This window comes from Nelumbo nucifera, chromosome 8 (assembly GCF_055504915.1).
Source record: "Nelumbo nucifera cultivar China Antique chromosome 8, China Antique-T2T, whole genome shotgun sequence".
Taxonomy (NCBI): Eukaryota; Viridiplantae; Streptophyta; class Magnoliopsida; order Proteales; family Nelumbonaceae; genus Nelumbo; species Nelumbo nucifera.
The window spans coordinates 22,964,574-22,979,401 of NC_142656.1; the positions used below are offsets into that span (position 1 = coordinate 22,964,574).

Here is a 14,828-nt window from a genome sequence, read left to right on the forward strand (position 1 = left end):
TGGATCCAAAGCCAGACGACGCAAATCCATGTCTGATTCTTGGGTTAACTGGTCCGACTGTCTAATCCGGTCCAATTTTTAAAACCATATAAAAAACTTGTGTCATTGAGCAGATGAAGCACAAATATAATTACGAAAAGAACACCCCCTTTTTTAATAATACCATTCCTGTCAACTTGTCAAGGTTAACAGCAATCATTCAAGTTTGAATAGATAAAAGGAGCTGGCGTGGTATATACTTTGGCCCAGTAATACGAGTAAAGTCGTAGGGCCAATCAAGTTTGACGAAATTGACGCGGTGTATGATAATTAACCCAAACACAAGAGCAGTCAGAGAATCATCAGACATCACCACGGTGGGCCCCTTGTAGGTTGTAGCCCACAAAAGTTGGCCCAATCAATAAAAAACCATAGCCACAAGGCCCACAAGTCCCATCTTCTCAGTAATTTACTTAAAATTTTATTAACAATTAACGTCAAGTCGTCTGATTATTAAGAAATTACAAGCAAAGCCTCCTTCTGGGGCTTCTCTTACTTAAAATTTAAAACTTCAAGAAATATGTACAAGCCCGAATTTTGTAAAATTTGTATCAACGTTATTAATTATTATGTACAGAATATGCTCTAATGGGGCCCAAATCTCCGTGATATACTGAATGGACGCTAGAGATACATTGAAGGCTCAGATGTAGGGATTGATGTGGGATGAGTAATCGCGAATCCCTGCACCCTCCCAGCCCATCCACTCTTCCCACAGGTCCCACTCCGAGTCGCACATTCCCCTCATCGGCTCGTCCTCGTCATAAACGTATGATGATGACTCGTGCAAACTCATGGAGTCCGCTTCCCCCTTCAAAGCGCTCATCACAATCTGCAATAACACATGGACCAACACAGATGGATCATCGACCGTTCATTCCCATCCATCGAATCTAAAGATCATAGAGGGAGAGAGAGAGAGAGAGACTTGGATCACTTACATCATAGGCTTCGAGGATCTGGTGAAATTGGACCCCACAATTGCTTCCTTTGCATACATCCGGATGATACTGAAAACAGAAGAAAATAACGAGAAGAGTAAGATTTCAGAAAATCAAGGAAGAAGAACATGAACCCAGAAAAGAAGGACTAATGACTGATGAAGCTCGATAAATCCCAAATTGAAATTGGAAAAGAAAGAAACCAACCTTCAAAGCAAGCTGCCTGAAAGCTTTCTTGACCTCCGACTCAGAAGCCCCAGGTTGGATTCTGAGCGTTCTGTACTGTTCCGTCAAGCTGGCCGAGGCTACAGAGGAAGAACAGAGGACTCTCCTCTTTGTCCTCGCATTCTTCCTCAAGCAACCGCCCTGAATCCAATAGCAGGACCCACCATTCACCAACCCAGCACTAGCAGTAGCCATAGCCATCTCCTCCTTCTGATCTCAAACCACACGAAACCAAAATCAGATCACCAAACCCACCAAACAAACACTCTCAAATTTCAATCTTCCCTCCTCTTCCTCTGGTTTTCCGAATGAATCTATCTATACGCCAAGAAAAATAGGTCCTTCTCCCCTTCTCTCTACTTCCCAGATTTCTGTAATTGATTTGATGTATCCGCTGTGCGCTGTTTGTCCGGTTCCAATGATTCAATATCAAAGTTGCCTGGTTCGACAAGTCATCCATTGTATTTATAAAGAGAAAGCGAGAGGTGGGAAGGGATGGAGAGACGGACGGTGCTTATCCAAAGCTGTTGCTCTGATCGCTCCACGTTTCTATTTCAGTTAAATTTTGGGAGGTAAAATTTAATATGTCCGGAATCATTTGCTGGATCCACGCACGCAGACAGACACGTGGGCTCGTATGGTTTCGCGTGCGAATACACGTAGATTGTCGTGTGTGGATGGCAAGGCGACACCGATGCTTCCGGTACTAATTGCTATACTTTTTATTTTTTATTTATCTTTTTGGGTTAAAATATGGATAAGGACGTCAGAATGGATAATTGGATTGGGTGAAAGCCGAGCGCATTGTTCGAGGAATTGCGAGTATAGAATCTAATAATAGACTGACTACTTGGCTTTTAGCCTTTTACTATTATAAGTTATCTTAAATTCTTAATTCCAAATTTATAGCCCTAATAAGTAAGGTTTCGTGTCGGATCTGCTTATCCAGTTGAGTTTGGGTTTATAAGTATAGAACTGTCAATGAGTCGGGTTTAACCCGATAGAATCGAACCGATTATACCAGCCTGGTTCTGAGTTTTGTGTCTCAACTAGAATTGGGTTGGACCGATTTTTGCCATTTAGAACTAGTTAAGACCTGAACCAATTACACAATTAATTCTATATAACGATATTATGTTTTTTTAAATTTTATAATATTTTTATGTTTAACATATAAGCAGTTCACCATTTACTTTTATTTTATTAAAATTTGACCATGATCAAAAGACATGATATCACAAAAATCTATTTGGTAACTAAAAAAGTGGTTTTATCTAAATTTACAGGAAACCGGATTAAATCAGTGCAAAACCCATTTTAACAATCATTATAACCTTGCATTGAGAATATCTCTCTATAAAAAACACAGAAGTATAAAAATGTTCCCGATGCAAGGCTGTAAAGACTGTGTGAACATGGGCCTTGCACTGACTGAAGCTGATCTCCATTTACAGGGGGTTTTGATAGGTTAATGCCCTTCGATAATCATATTAATCATATTAATATAAACTTAATTTTTCATTTTAATTAAATTTATATTATCAAAAATGATGTTTCAAGTAATCATATTACAGGTAATTTATATTATACATACGGACATACCAATTATTTCATATTACAGGTAAGACCTGATCCTCTCAAATTAATTGGTTCGGTCTTGGTTTTTAGTTTTGCATAATTGGGTTAGAACCGGTCCATCCTATCCCAAACCATACCCGACTTACGAAACCGGGTCATAATGTGGTCGATTAGTCCTAATAAGACAGTGATAAATAAGCGGGTGGAGTAGGAAAGCGACCCATTTTGGCTATAGGAAGTGAAAAATAAATAATATATGCACGTCCCACGTGTTTTTTAAATGGTAGTTTAATTTGACTTTATCTGCTACATAAATGTCGGTTGTTAGTTATTACTATTTTGATTTTTTATAATTTTTTATTTTGTATGTGTAGTAGGCGGAGGCTTTGCTTCTACATTCTCTTATAGAGAACAAGTTTGGTTGACCAGAGAAAACTAACTAACCACCAGAGACCGTTTTTAATTATGGAAGGTTGGTGAAATTTGTATGTGCTTAATATTTTAATTCAAAGGTTGTCTGGGTCAAGATGAATTGGTTGGGGAAAATGGAATGGGCATAGTTAGAAAATTTCAAATATATGAGTAATTAAAAATTGCAAATAAAAGAGTTTTTTTTTTTAATTATGAGATTAAAAATTTGAGATATTTTTATTTTATATACATTTTAAATTTAAATAATACATTTTTTGTATAAAACATATCAAAATTTTGGGTCTTAATCAGATTTCAAAATATCACAATGTATGGATGCATATCTAATGATATGTATTGTTGGACTCAAATATATGAGTACTTTAAACAAATAAAATTTCTAAATAATACATTTTTTTTAATCATGGCCCATGGGATTAGAAAACTGAGAAATTTTAATTTTATATACATTTCTAAATTAAAAAATAATTATATTTTTATGCATGTATATATTTAACATGTCATACACATTTTATGTGTAAAACATTTGAAAAATTTTGGGTCTTGTTTTTGAGAAAAAAATTGGGTCTTAACCAAAGTTCAAAATATCAAAATATCACTATATATGTATTCAAATACTGAGATATAGGAGGAAAGGCCATGATTAATATTTAATAATTAATATCCTTCATAAAGATCGAATCGGATGAGCCGGAGACAAAATCATGTACACCGGGCTGAATTATCTATCATGAGTGAGCACGCCAGTATTCACTATAAACGGCACCCACATTGAACATTAGTGTGTTCACTTGTGATAGATAGCCCAGCCCAATGTGCATGATTCTTTTCTCCAACCAATCCAATCTCTTAAAATAGACTGATTGAAATCAATGTTTTCAAAACTGGACCGGATCGGAAAAACCGAGAACTGATCACCCATTTTACTCTAGAATTGTCTTTTGGTCAAAACCCGTTGATTTGATCAATAAATCGCTGATTCGGGTGGTTGAACCATTTAATATATTTTAGTTATTTTTTATTTTTTTTAATTTATTTTATCAAAATGGGCCATCCATTTAAACCGTTTGATGTTTGAAAACCGTCCGATTCGTTTTTAAAAACCTTGATTGAAGTCTTAAAACTGACAAATTCAACAGATGCAATAACAAAATGGTACACACCCCACAATTCACACCTTTCTAAGTGTTGTGATTTGTGAATATTCAATTTCTTATTATGGCGATGCTTCGAAGAACTACCATCCCATTTTGAGAGCAGCAAGCCTTGTGTTAGTAATTAGAAGCCTGATCAATGAAACTACCAGGAAGGTTCATCGATAATACAGATATAACAGAATCACAACATCTAGACAATATCTCTTGAAATAGGAGAAGCCAATTTGTATAATCATTAGCAAATTCCATGAAACTTACTATTGTGGTCCTGAATTTGAATTTTTGAGGGTGATAACTCTGAAAATTATTTGGCTCCTATACGGACGACATGCATCCGACCAAATACTTTCTTTACACGTTAGACCCAAATAAAAAATAATTGGCTCTTATCTAGTTGGAGAACATGCAATTTTAGGGCTTAAGTGGTTTAAATTTAGGGTTTAGGTATTTGGTTTGAAGGAAAAAATAGGGAAATGAAGGAAAACATAAAAAATCTACATAAGGTTTGTAAAGGTTTCCTTACATTTCCCTTTCTTTAACTACTTTTTCCTATAAACCAAACACAACCTTAGGATTTAGGGTTAGGGTTTAAGGGTTTCCCTCCCCTCTTTATTCCTGTCATTGTTAATATTGATGTCTGATGTCTTTATAATTACATGCTCCTGTGTCATAAAAAGAAAGAAAGTAGACAAAATGTCAAGAGTCGAATAAAAATAAAACCGGAATAGGATAAAAGATATGTAGATAAAAAACTAAAAAATACTAAAATAAAAAATTCAAAAAATCATAAAAAGAAAAGAATTCAGAAAAAAAGGATAGGAATGTTAGGCATAAATACACCTAAAGAAAATAAAAAAACTGAAAAATTTAAAAGAATCAAGATCCCAAAAAAATTTTATTATAAATCAAATTAAAAGTCAGAAAAACATTATATAATCATAAATAAAAAATAAAAAGAAAAATATAAAAAGGGCAAGTTTAAAGAAAAAAGGAAAAAAATAGAAAAATAGGAAAATAAAAAAAAAGAGAGAAGAAAAAAAAGGTAAAACAAAAAAATGATATAAAAGGGGGTAAAGTTTAGTTAAGAATAAATATACAAAAAAAAAATAATCATAATTAAAAAAATGTCCAAAATAAAAAAAAAGTAAAAATAGAAAATAAAAGACAAAATCGAAAAAAAGTGAACAAAGAGAAAGAAAAATGAAATAAAAAATATATAAAATAATTAAAATTCTCAAAACACACAAAAAATCAAATAAAAGTAAAAAAAAGAAATAAAAAAATCCAAAAAAACTATTAAAGTGAGAAAATTAAAAGGGAGAATTTTAAATTGGAAAAAGAATAAATATATAAAAAATGTAAAGAAAACAAAAAATACAAAAATATAATAAAGTGTCAACAAAACAAAATATAACAGTTGTAAATAAAATAAATTACAAATAGAAATAACAATTGACACTTTATTTTGTTTTTGGATTTTTCAGAATTTTTTGTATATTTTGTTTTCTTCACATTTTTTATGTATTTATTCTTTTTCTTTTTCCAATTTAAAATTTTCCCTTTTAATTTTCTCACTTTAATGATTTTTTTGGATTTATTTATTTATTTTTTTACTTTTTATTTGATTTTCTTGTTTTTTTTTGATAATTTTAATTATTTTATATTTTTTAAATTTGGTTTTAACATCTCTTTTTTTTTTTACTTTTTTGTCTATTTTTTCTTTTATTTTATATTTTTACTCTTTTTAATTTCTTTTGGACTTTTTTTAATTATTATTATTATTTTTTGTATATTTATGCTTAACTAAACTTTACTACACCCTTTTATTTTAATTATTTTACCCTTTTTTTCATCTCTCTTTTTATTTTCCTATTTTTCTCTTTTTTCTTCTTTTTCTTTAAACTTGCCCCTTTTATATCTTTTCGTTTTTTTATTTATGATTGTATATTTTTTTAATTTGATTTCTAATTAATTTTTTTGGGATCTTGATTGTTTTAATTTTTTATTTTTTTTGATTTTCTTTAGGTGTATTTATGCCTAACCTTCCTATCCTTTTTTTGAATTTTTGAATTTATTATTTTTTAGTTTTTTATCTAGATATATTTTATCCTATTCCGATTTTATTTTCATTGGACTCTTGACATTTTATCTTTTTTTTTGTTTCTATATACTTTTTTATTTATGTTATTATTTTGATGTGGACCCCACAAGGGGTATGTAAACAAACAAGGCTGGGTGGCTGACATCCTAAATGACTGGGTTGAAACATGGAGTGTGATGCATGAGGGGAGGTTTGACACCTAGACTCAAAAGGCTCTGACAAGGTTGCTGGTCCTCAAAGAAATGAGTAGGTTGACTCATGTGCTTTATAGCACATGAGTTTTTCCGCTGCACAACACATGAACATTCCACCCATTGGCACATCACAAATTTGTGTTTTCTACTAGTAGCACATGTTTCTCTGCCTTATTGCACATGAGTTTTTTCTGTTGAATAACACGAGTTTTCCTACTACACAACACATGAATATTCCACCCTTTGGCACATCACAAATCTGTGTTTTTCGCAAGCAGCACATGTTTCTCCACACTATAGTACATGTTTTCCCGCTTTATAGCACATGAGTTATTTCGTTGCATAGCACATGAACATTCTGCCCTTTGTCATATCACAAATCAGTGTTTTTTACTGGTAGCACATGTTTCTCTGCCCTATTGCTGTTATGGTCACACCATCCGACAAGGCACCGCGGCGCAGTCAAAGGCAGCAGCCGCACAGCAGGCCGCACAACAGTGGGCACCGCCTGGCAGCACTGCAACATGCACCGCCGATAGTGCGCAGCATGCATCGCCAGGCAGCAGCGCGCACCGCCGCACCGCATGGCAGCACGCACCATGCACACGCCCGGCACCGCACGGCAGCGGCACCATGGCGCGCAACACGCACCGCCAGGCAGCAGCACCATGAGGCGCGTGCACGGCAGCGGCACCCTGAGGCGTGCGCACGCACTGCGCGGCAGCAGCACTGCGCGCACGCACCGCACGGCAGTGGCACCATGAGCCGCGCGCACGCACCCTGCAGCAGCAATAGAGCGGGGCCCACACGACAGCTCATAGGGGTGGGCCCACCCTTATTCGGACACATCAAGCCAACTCGCCGCCAGCTTACCTTATCCTTATCTTATCCCTTATCCCTTAGCTTTATCTTAATCTCATCTTTATCTTATCTTAAGTAAGAGTGAGTTACCAATAGGAGTAGGTAATTAGGAGTTTGAGTTTAATTAAGAATTTCCTTCTGTAAGCTCCTATTTAAGGAGCCACGAATTGAAATAAAGCATTCAGTTTTCCAGCCAAGAAAAGAGTGAGGAGAGTTTGGGTGGTCTCTTGGACAAATCACCCCAAGGGAGAGTTCGGGTGGTCTCTTGGACAAATCACCCACTAGATAGGCAAAATAGGGTCAGTGCATAAGACCAAAGGCAAGGGAAGATCAGGGGTTCCTGCCGTGGAACGACCCGTGACGCGATCCTACGCTCGGGCCCATAACATCTTGGTATCAGAGCCTACCGTCATGGGGGAACAGGAGCCGCTGACTTCCAGGGTCCACGAGCTAGAGCATAGGCTCGCCGAAACCTGCTTGGAAGTTCGTGAGGTCAAGGATGATGTCCGGGAGCTGCGACGCCTTCTGGAAGAATTTCTCTCCAACAACGAAAGAAGCTCGGAGGGAACCGCCACCACCAACAGCCATCGTCCGGACAGGGCAGAGACGTCCAGCGAACAGCAGACCGCTGCCCCAATAGCCGCTGTTATTCCAAAGTACAGCCGGCTGGAATTTCCATCCTACAACGGCGCGGGAGACCCACTGGGATGGTTGCACCGCTCCGAACAGTTCTTCTGCAACCAGCGCACTGATGACAAAGACAATGTCAGCTTGGCTGCGTTCCATCTGACCGAAGAAGCACAGCTCTGGTTCTACCGAGTGGAGCAGGAGGAACCAGGTCTTAGTTGGGGACAGTTCAAGTCGTACTGCCTCCTTCGGTTCGGACCCCCACTAACAAACAACCCCTTGGGGGAACTCATTAATCTCAAGCAGACCAGTACCATAGCAGAGTATTAGCGGGAGTTCCAGACCCTTCTCGCCAGGGCCTCTTCAGTACGACCGAACCAGCAGGTTGATATTTTCACAGCGGGTCTAGCCGAACCCCTGAGAGCTGATGTAGAGATGCAGAGCTCGCCTAACCTGGTCACAGCAATGAATTTAGCCCGAGCCTTCGAATGCAAACTGCAGATCAGTAGAGGGCCGTTCAGCAGGGGATGCCCAGCAGTGGCTTGGACAAACCCGAAGCCTACTGGAGGAGGGTCTTCACTAGCAGACAACAGGGAACCACTCGGAATGGCTTCATATCCAGCAACTAGCCCAGAACGGAAGCCACAGACGAGCACCAATTCCAGATCAATATCCAGTGTGGGGAGCAACGGCGGTACACCTCCTATCAAGCACTTGTCAAGGGCTGAGATGGCAGAACGCAGGGCGAGGGGGCAATGTTTTAATTGCGATGAACCCTACTCGGCAGGGCACAGGTGCAAGAGACTTTTCTGCCTCCTGGTGAAACAAGAGGAAGATGAGGATGAACCCCCTCCGTGGGAACCCGATCCAGGAGGGCAAAGCCACCCAGGATTCCCTTGAGGGTGTTTCGACACCCAATTCGAGTTTGGGGACAAGCTCGTAGTCCGAGAGGGGTGTGATGTTATGGTCACACCACCTGACAAGGCACCGCGGCGCAGTCATAGGCAGCAGCCGCATAGCAGGCCGCACAACAGTGGGCACCGCCTGGTAGCACTACAACATGCACCGCCGATAGTGCGCAGCACGCATCGCCAGGCAGCAGCGCGCACCACCGCACCGCACGGCAGCACGCACCATGCACACGCCCGGCACCGCACGGCAGCGGCACCATGGCGCGCAGCACGCACCGCCAGGCAGCAGCACGGTAGCAGCACCATGAGGCGTGCGCACGCACTGCGCGGCAGCAGCACTGCGCGCACGCACCGCGCGGCAGTGGCACCATGAGCCGCGCGCACGCACCCGGCAGCAACAATAGAGCAGGGCCCACACGACAGCTCATAGGGGTGGGCCCACCCTTATCCGGACACATCAAGCCAACTCGCCGCCAGCTTACCTTATCCTTATCTTCTCCCTTATCCCTTAGCTTTATCTTATCTTAAGTAAGAGTGAGTTACTAATAGGAGTAGGTAATTAGGAGTTTGAGTTTAATTAGGAATTTCCTTCTGTAAGCTCCTATTTAAGGAGCCACGAATTGAAATAAAGCATTCAGTTTTCCAGCCAAGAAAAGAGTGAGGAGAGTTTGGGTGGTCTCTTGGACAAATCACCCCAAGGGAGAGTTCGGGTGGTCTCTTGGACAAATCACCCACTAGATAGGCAAAATAGGGTCAGTGCGTAAGACCAAAGGCAAAGGAAGATCAGGGGTTCCTGCCGTGGAACGACCCGTGACGCGATCCTACGCTCGGGCCCATAACAATTGCCCATGAGTTATTTACGTTGAATAGCATATGAGTTTTTCCACTACACAACACATGACTATTTCACCCTCTCGCACATCACAAATCAGAATTTTCTGCTTTATGGCACATGTTTTTCCGCTTTATAGCACATGTTTTCCCACTTTATAGCACATGAGTTTTTCTATTGCACAGTACATTGACATTTTGACCCTCTAGCATATAATGATTTCAGCTGCATAGCACATGGATTTTTTCGCCGAATAACACATGGTTTTTCGGCTAAATAGCACATGGAATTTCCGCATTTAACACATTTCATATCAAAATTTTCCGCTTCATAGCACATGTTTCTCCGCACTATGGCACATGCTTTTCCGCTTTACAACACATGAGAATTCCACTGTATAGATATTCTGCCCTTTGGCACAATAGGAATCCAGATTTTCTACTGAATAGCACATAGAGTATCCGCTCCTCTAGCACATAATGATTTCTACTGCATAACACATGGATTTTCTGCTGAATAGCACAGGACTTTCCCACCGCATAGCACATGGATATTCCACCCTTTGCTGCATTACAAATCAGAATCTTCCGCTTTTTTAACACATGTTTTTGTGCTTTATAGCACATGTTTCCTCGCTTTATAGCACGGGTTTTTTCCGTTGCACAACATATGAATATTCTGCCTTTTCGCATATAACAAGCCTGAATTTTCTGCTTCTTTTAACACATATTTTCCCGATTTTTAGCACATGAGTTTTTCTGCTACACAGCACAAGGATATTTCACCCTTTGGTAGATCAAAATTCTGAGTTTCCCGCTGCATAGCACATAAAGTATTTGCCCATCTAGCACATAATGAATGTCGTTGCATAGCATATGAATTTCTTCCATTGAATAGCAAATGGTTTTCTCACTAAATAGCACTTGGAATTTCCACCTTTAGGTACATTTCAAATCAAGATTTTCCGCATTATGGCACATGTTTTTCTGCTTTATAGCACATAAGCTTTTCTGCCTTCAGCACATCAAGAATCATGGTTTTTCACCACTTTGGCACATCATAAATCATTGATTTTCTGATTTAAAGCACATAGATTTTCCAATTTCTGGCACATTATAAATCAAAATTTCTGCTACATAGCACATATGCTTTTCATCATCCGGCACATCGTAAATAAGATTTTTTCCACTGCATAGCACATGAATTTTTCGCCATCTAACACATCATAAATCACCGATTTTCTCGCTTCATAGCACATGAGTTCTGCTGCATAGCACATAGTTTTCCTTTCGCCACTTTGACACATCATAAATCACTGATTTTTTCGCTTTATAGCACTTGAGTATTTTCTGCTACACTAGCACTTCACAATTTTAGTCAAGGTTTTATCATTGTTTTCATTGCTACATGGCACATTATTGATTTCGATCTTATGCTTTCTCACCTCATGACAAATAATTGACCTCACTCCCCAATAGCGGTGTTCACATTAAATGTCAAATCGACCAAACCGGCCTGACCCAACCTGAGTTGGTCAGTTTTGTAAAATCATCGGTCGGTTTCAATTTTTACGAGAAAATAAACCGACAACTCGGTTTGGTTTTGGTTTTCATGTATGAATGAAAACCGAAACCAAACCGAGCTGAATCAATCCTATATGTTTAAGTAATTATTTATCAGTCTCTACCTTATGTGTTAAATGTTGATATATTTTATTTGTGTTTTGTTTGATCTTTGAAAAAAATTTCTTATTTATGGTAAAAACTAAAAATGTAAAACCAATACAAATATAATACAATGGTACAATATTTAATTTAGTTTTTGTATAAATTTAAATATACATTGACAAAAAAAATCAGTTTTGCATAAAAAACTAATCGATTTAAATATATATTTTGATTTTGCATAAAGATTAAAAATAAATAAACTTAAATATAAATAGATATTTAGAAATAGATATTTTAGTTTAAAATATATATAAAAACCGACTAAACTGACCCAAACCAACCCTTCATGTTTGGGTTGGTTTTGCTTCAGGGACAGTCGGTTTCGGTTTAGTCAATAAGTAAACCGACTAGGTCAGGTCGGTTAAAGAAAATGACTCAAATTGACCCAACCCGACCCATGAACACCCCTACTCCAAAATATCATCAAATACTTGTTGTTTTTAATGCTTTTCTTTACGACAAATGTACCATGATTCTTAAGGTTCTTGATACCTTGGAAGCATAACTTTGCCAAGAATAAAATGGCATGAACATGATGAAACGATGCTGCATAGGAACTCCTTTTGGTCTCAATCCTCCTTCCATGTCTTGCCCCTCATCCAAGCCTGCCCTTTGCAAAAATCTCATTGTGCTTCTTTTTGGTCTTTGTTGTTTCATAGTTTCTTACCTCATAACAAAGGGGCAGAATATAAGTTTGTGTACGTTGAAAAATTGCTCACTTGCCACTTGGGTTGAAAATGGAATCGCCACCCATCAATTAAGGAAATGGAGATGATGAGACCTCTGAGAATGGCATTAAAGTCATTTTAGTTCAATAGTGACTCCAATAGCGACTCAAATAGCCCAAGGCACCAATTAACTAGCTTGGTAAGACTTGGATGGGAGAGGGACTGGGTTAGACATCCCTCTCCCGGGTCCAATAGGTGGGGCCCACATAGGGTTCTAAAAGTAAATGCAAGTAAGCTCTCCTAACAAGCCCAAAATATTCACGGACCACAATTACATTATTAAACGAAATAAAGTGCAAGAGAAACAATGTCTAATCGTTTCGCTAGAGAATCTTTCATCTTAACTATCATTCACCATGTTGGGCAGATTAGAAACAAATCCATTTATCAAATCAAACAAACATAATTGATAAAAAAAGGATAAAATAAGATAGAATCTAAAGCATCCAACATAATAAAAAGAGAAGTAAAACGAGCATAAATTTTAGTTGATTGGATTTCGACTAAAGGTGAGGGTAAACATGTTATCCATATCAAGATAAGAAAGAAGTGAAGATAGGAAGAGGGGAAACATGCATTAGTGGATTGGATGTACTGATATGTTTAGATTATTTTGGCATAGCAGAGACAAATGAAATGATTCAAGATCAACATAAAAGTTTTCTGTCTTAGCAAATATTGTTCTACCAATCATTCCGCAAGGCTAAGAAATAAAAATCTACTCTACTTGTATCCATCATCTATTGAAGAAATCAGCAATTAGAAGGCAACAACCATAATAGAAAATGAACTTAAGAAAACCGATGATAGAATCAAGGAGGGTACAAAGCTTACAGAAACTCGTCAAACTAGTTTCATCGGCTCTTCCCCACTCATAACTCCCGATTACAGTTAAACAATAAGAGAATATGGAGTTGATTATAGAGGAGAAAAAAGGTGGTTACTTGATTCAGATTTGGCCTGAAACTGGAAAGTTTGCTGCAACTGGGAGAGTTGGAAAGAAGAAATAACTGCTGGGCCTCAAAAGAGTGTGATAACTGTAGTGGTGTTGCTGCTATCTCTCTGCATCTAAGGCGACTCGGAAGTTTGTGCTCATCAGATGGCGACAATCGCACGACTGGTGATGCCGCTTCCTAACCTCTGGGTTTTGTGACTGATTCAAGTGAAAGGGAAGGTTGTGATCCTCTACTACCTCGATCCTGGAACAATCTGGGGCGATTGAATCGTTGGGTAAAACCTCCAGATGTGTTCAAATGGCTTAGAGGCAACCTAACTGAAGGGTCAGAAGGAAGCCCCCGTGCACATCAAGGAGGTTGTCGCGGAAACATTAGTTGGGAGACATAGAGGTTCTGATTTGGAGGAGAGAATGTCATCGCTGCTGGTTGGTTCAAATCGCCGCTGCAATTAGGGGTGAGCATTCGGTTTTTTCGGTTAAAAATCGAAACGAAAAGACCAAAGTTTTAAAAACCGATTTAATTATATGGTAAACCGAACTGAAACTAGAATATGGGAAAACCGAATAAACTGAACCAAATTTTTTTTTAGTTATTTTGGATATTTTGGTTTAAACTGAAGATGGGCCTCTGGACTTTGATCTAAAACTGGAAGACGGTTGGACGAGAGTCCTGAGATAGCAAATCGAAAGAGATAGGAGTAGAGACTTAGAGAGAAAAGAGAGAAGGAGAAAGGGTGAACAGAGGGATAGCAAATTGAAAGAGATAGGAATAGAGACTTAGGGGCAGATTGGGCCAATTGGGCCTAGATTGGGAAGATCTGGAAAAGTTTGATTTAGTTAATCTAGAGTCTCAAAACGAAATCTATGTGTGATTGAGGGGCAAACAAAGGCAGTTTTGGGTGAAATTTCATAGGGAAGGATTCTTGGGTAGTATAAGGTGATTGGTAAGGTTAGATTAAACCAACTGTGACTGGATTGGGCAGATTTGTAATTTGGTCAATTTGAGACCTAAAATTAGAATCTTGGCACGATTGAAGTGTGAACATAGGCATTTTGGGTTGAGAATTCACATGTTTGTATTTGGGGGTGTTTGAGATCTAATGATGAGGTCTGATCAGTCTTAGAGGGGCAAGATTGTAGGAATTTGGGTCAATGGGATGTTTAGAAACGAAATATTGGTTTGGTGAAAGATAAATGGGGTAATATTGAGTTCAAATTTTACAGGTAGGTATTTTAGGAGGTCCTGGATATGATGGTTATGTCTGATCTAATGGTTGAGGTGTAAGTGGGGGTCATTTGTAGGGAAAATTGTAAGTTCAGGCAGCAGACCAAGCAAAAATTAGATGCTAATACCATGTGTTTAGATTTTCAGAAAAATGAAAATGCTACGTGTCTGAATGGTGAGGACTGTAGCCTTGAAGACCTTCCTTTAATATATATATATACACACTCAGAGGGAAAAATGGTTCAGCCTCTAGTCAATTTTTATCTTTCCTTTTGGAATTTATGTTTATTTTAAT

At 38.4% G+C, this 14,828-nt stretch overlaps 1 protein-coding gene across 1 annotated transcript; it reads right to left on the reverse strand.

Moving 5' to 3' along the window:
* Positions 1-437: 437 nt before the first annotated feature.
* LOC104609123 (chaperone protein dnaJ 8, chloroplastic) lies at positions 438-1,655 on the reverse strand. Its single transcript, XM_010275350.3, has 3 exons — positions 1,188-1,655; positions 981-1,049; positions 438-871 (listed from the first exon to the last, which is right to left on the reverse strand). The coding sequence occupies exons 1-3, from the start codon at positions 1,404-1,406 to the stop codon at positions 683-685; spliced, it is 477 nt and encodes a 158-aa protein (XP_010273652.1). The 5' UTR covers positions 1,407-1,655; the 3' UTR covers positions 438-682.
* Between the last annotated feature and the right edge of the window lie 13,173 nt (positions 1,656-14,828).

What these genes read in the sequence shown, in the direction of transcription:
- LOC104609123 (XM_010275350.3), bottom strand. Translation starts at nt 1,406, where the DNA reads ATGGCTATGGCTACTGCTAGTGCTGGGTTGGTGAATGGTGGGTCCTGC. An exon ending in TCAGGCAGCTTGCTTTGAAG is followed by an intron (nt 1,050 to 1,187) that starts GTTGGTTTCTTT and finishes TTCTGTTTTCAG; the next exon opens with TATCATCCGGATGTATGCAA. An exon ending in AGATCCTCGAAGCCTATGAT is followed by an intron (nt 872 to 980) that starts GTAAGTGATCCA and finishes GTGTTATTGCAG; the next exon opens with ATTGTGATGAGCGCTTTGAA.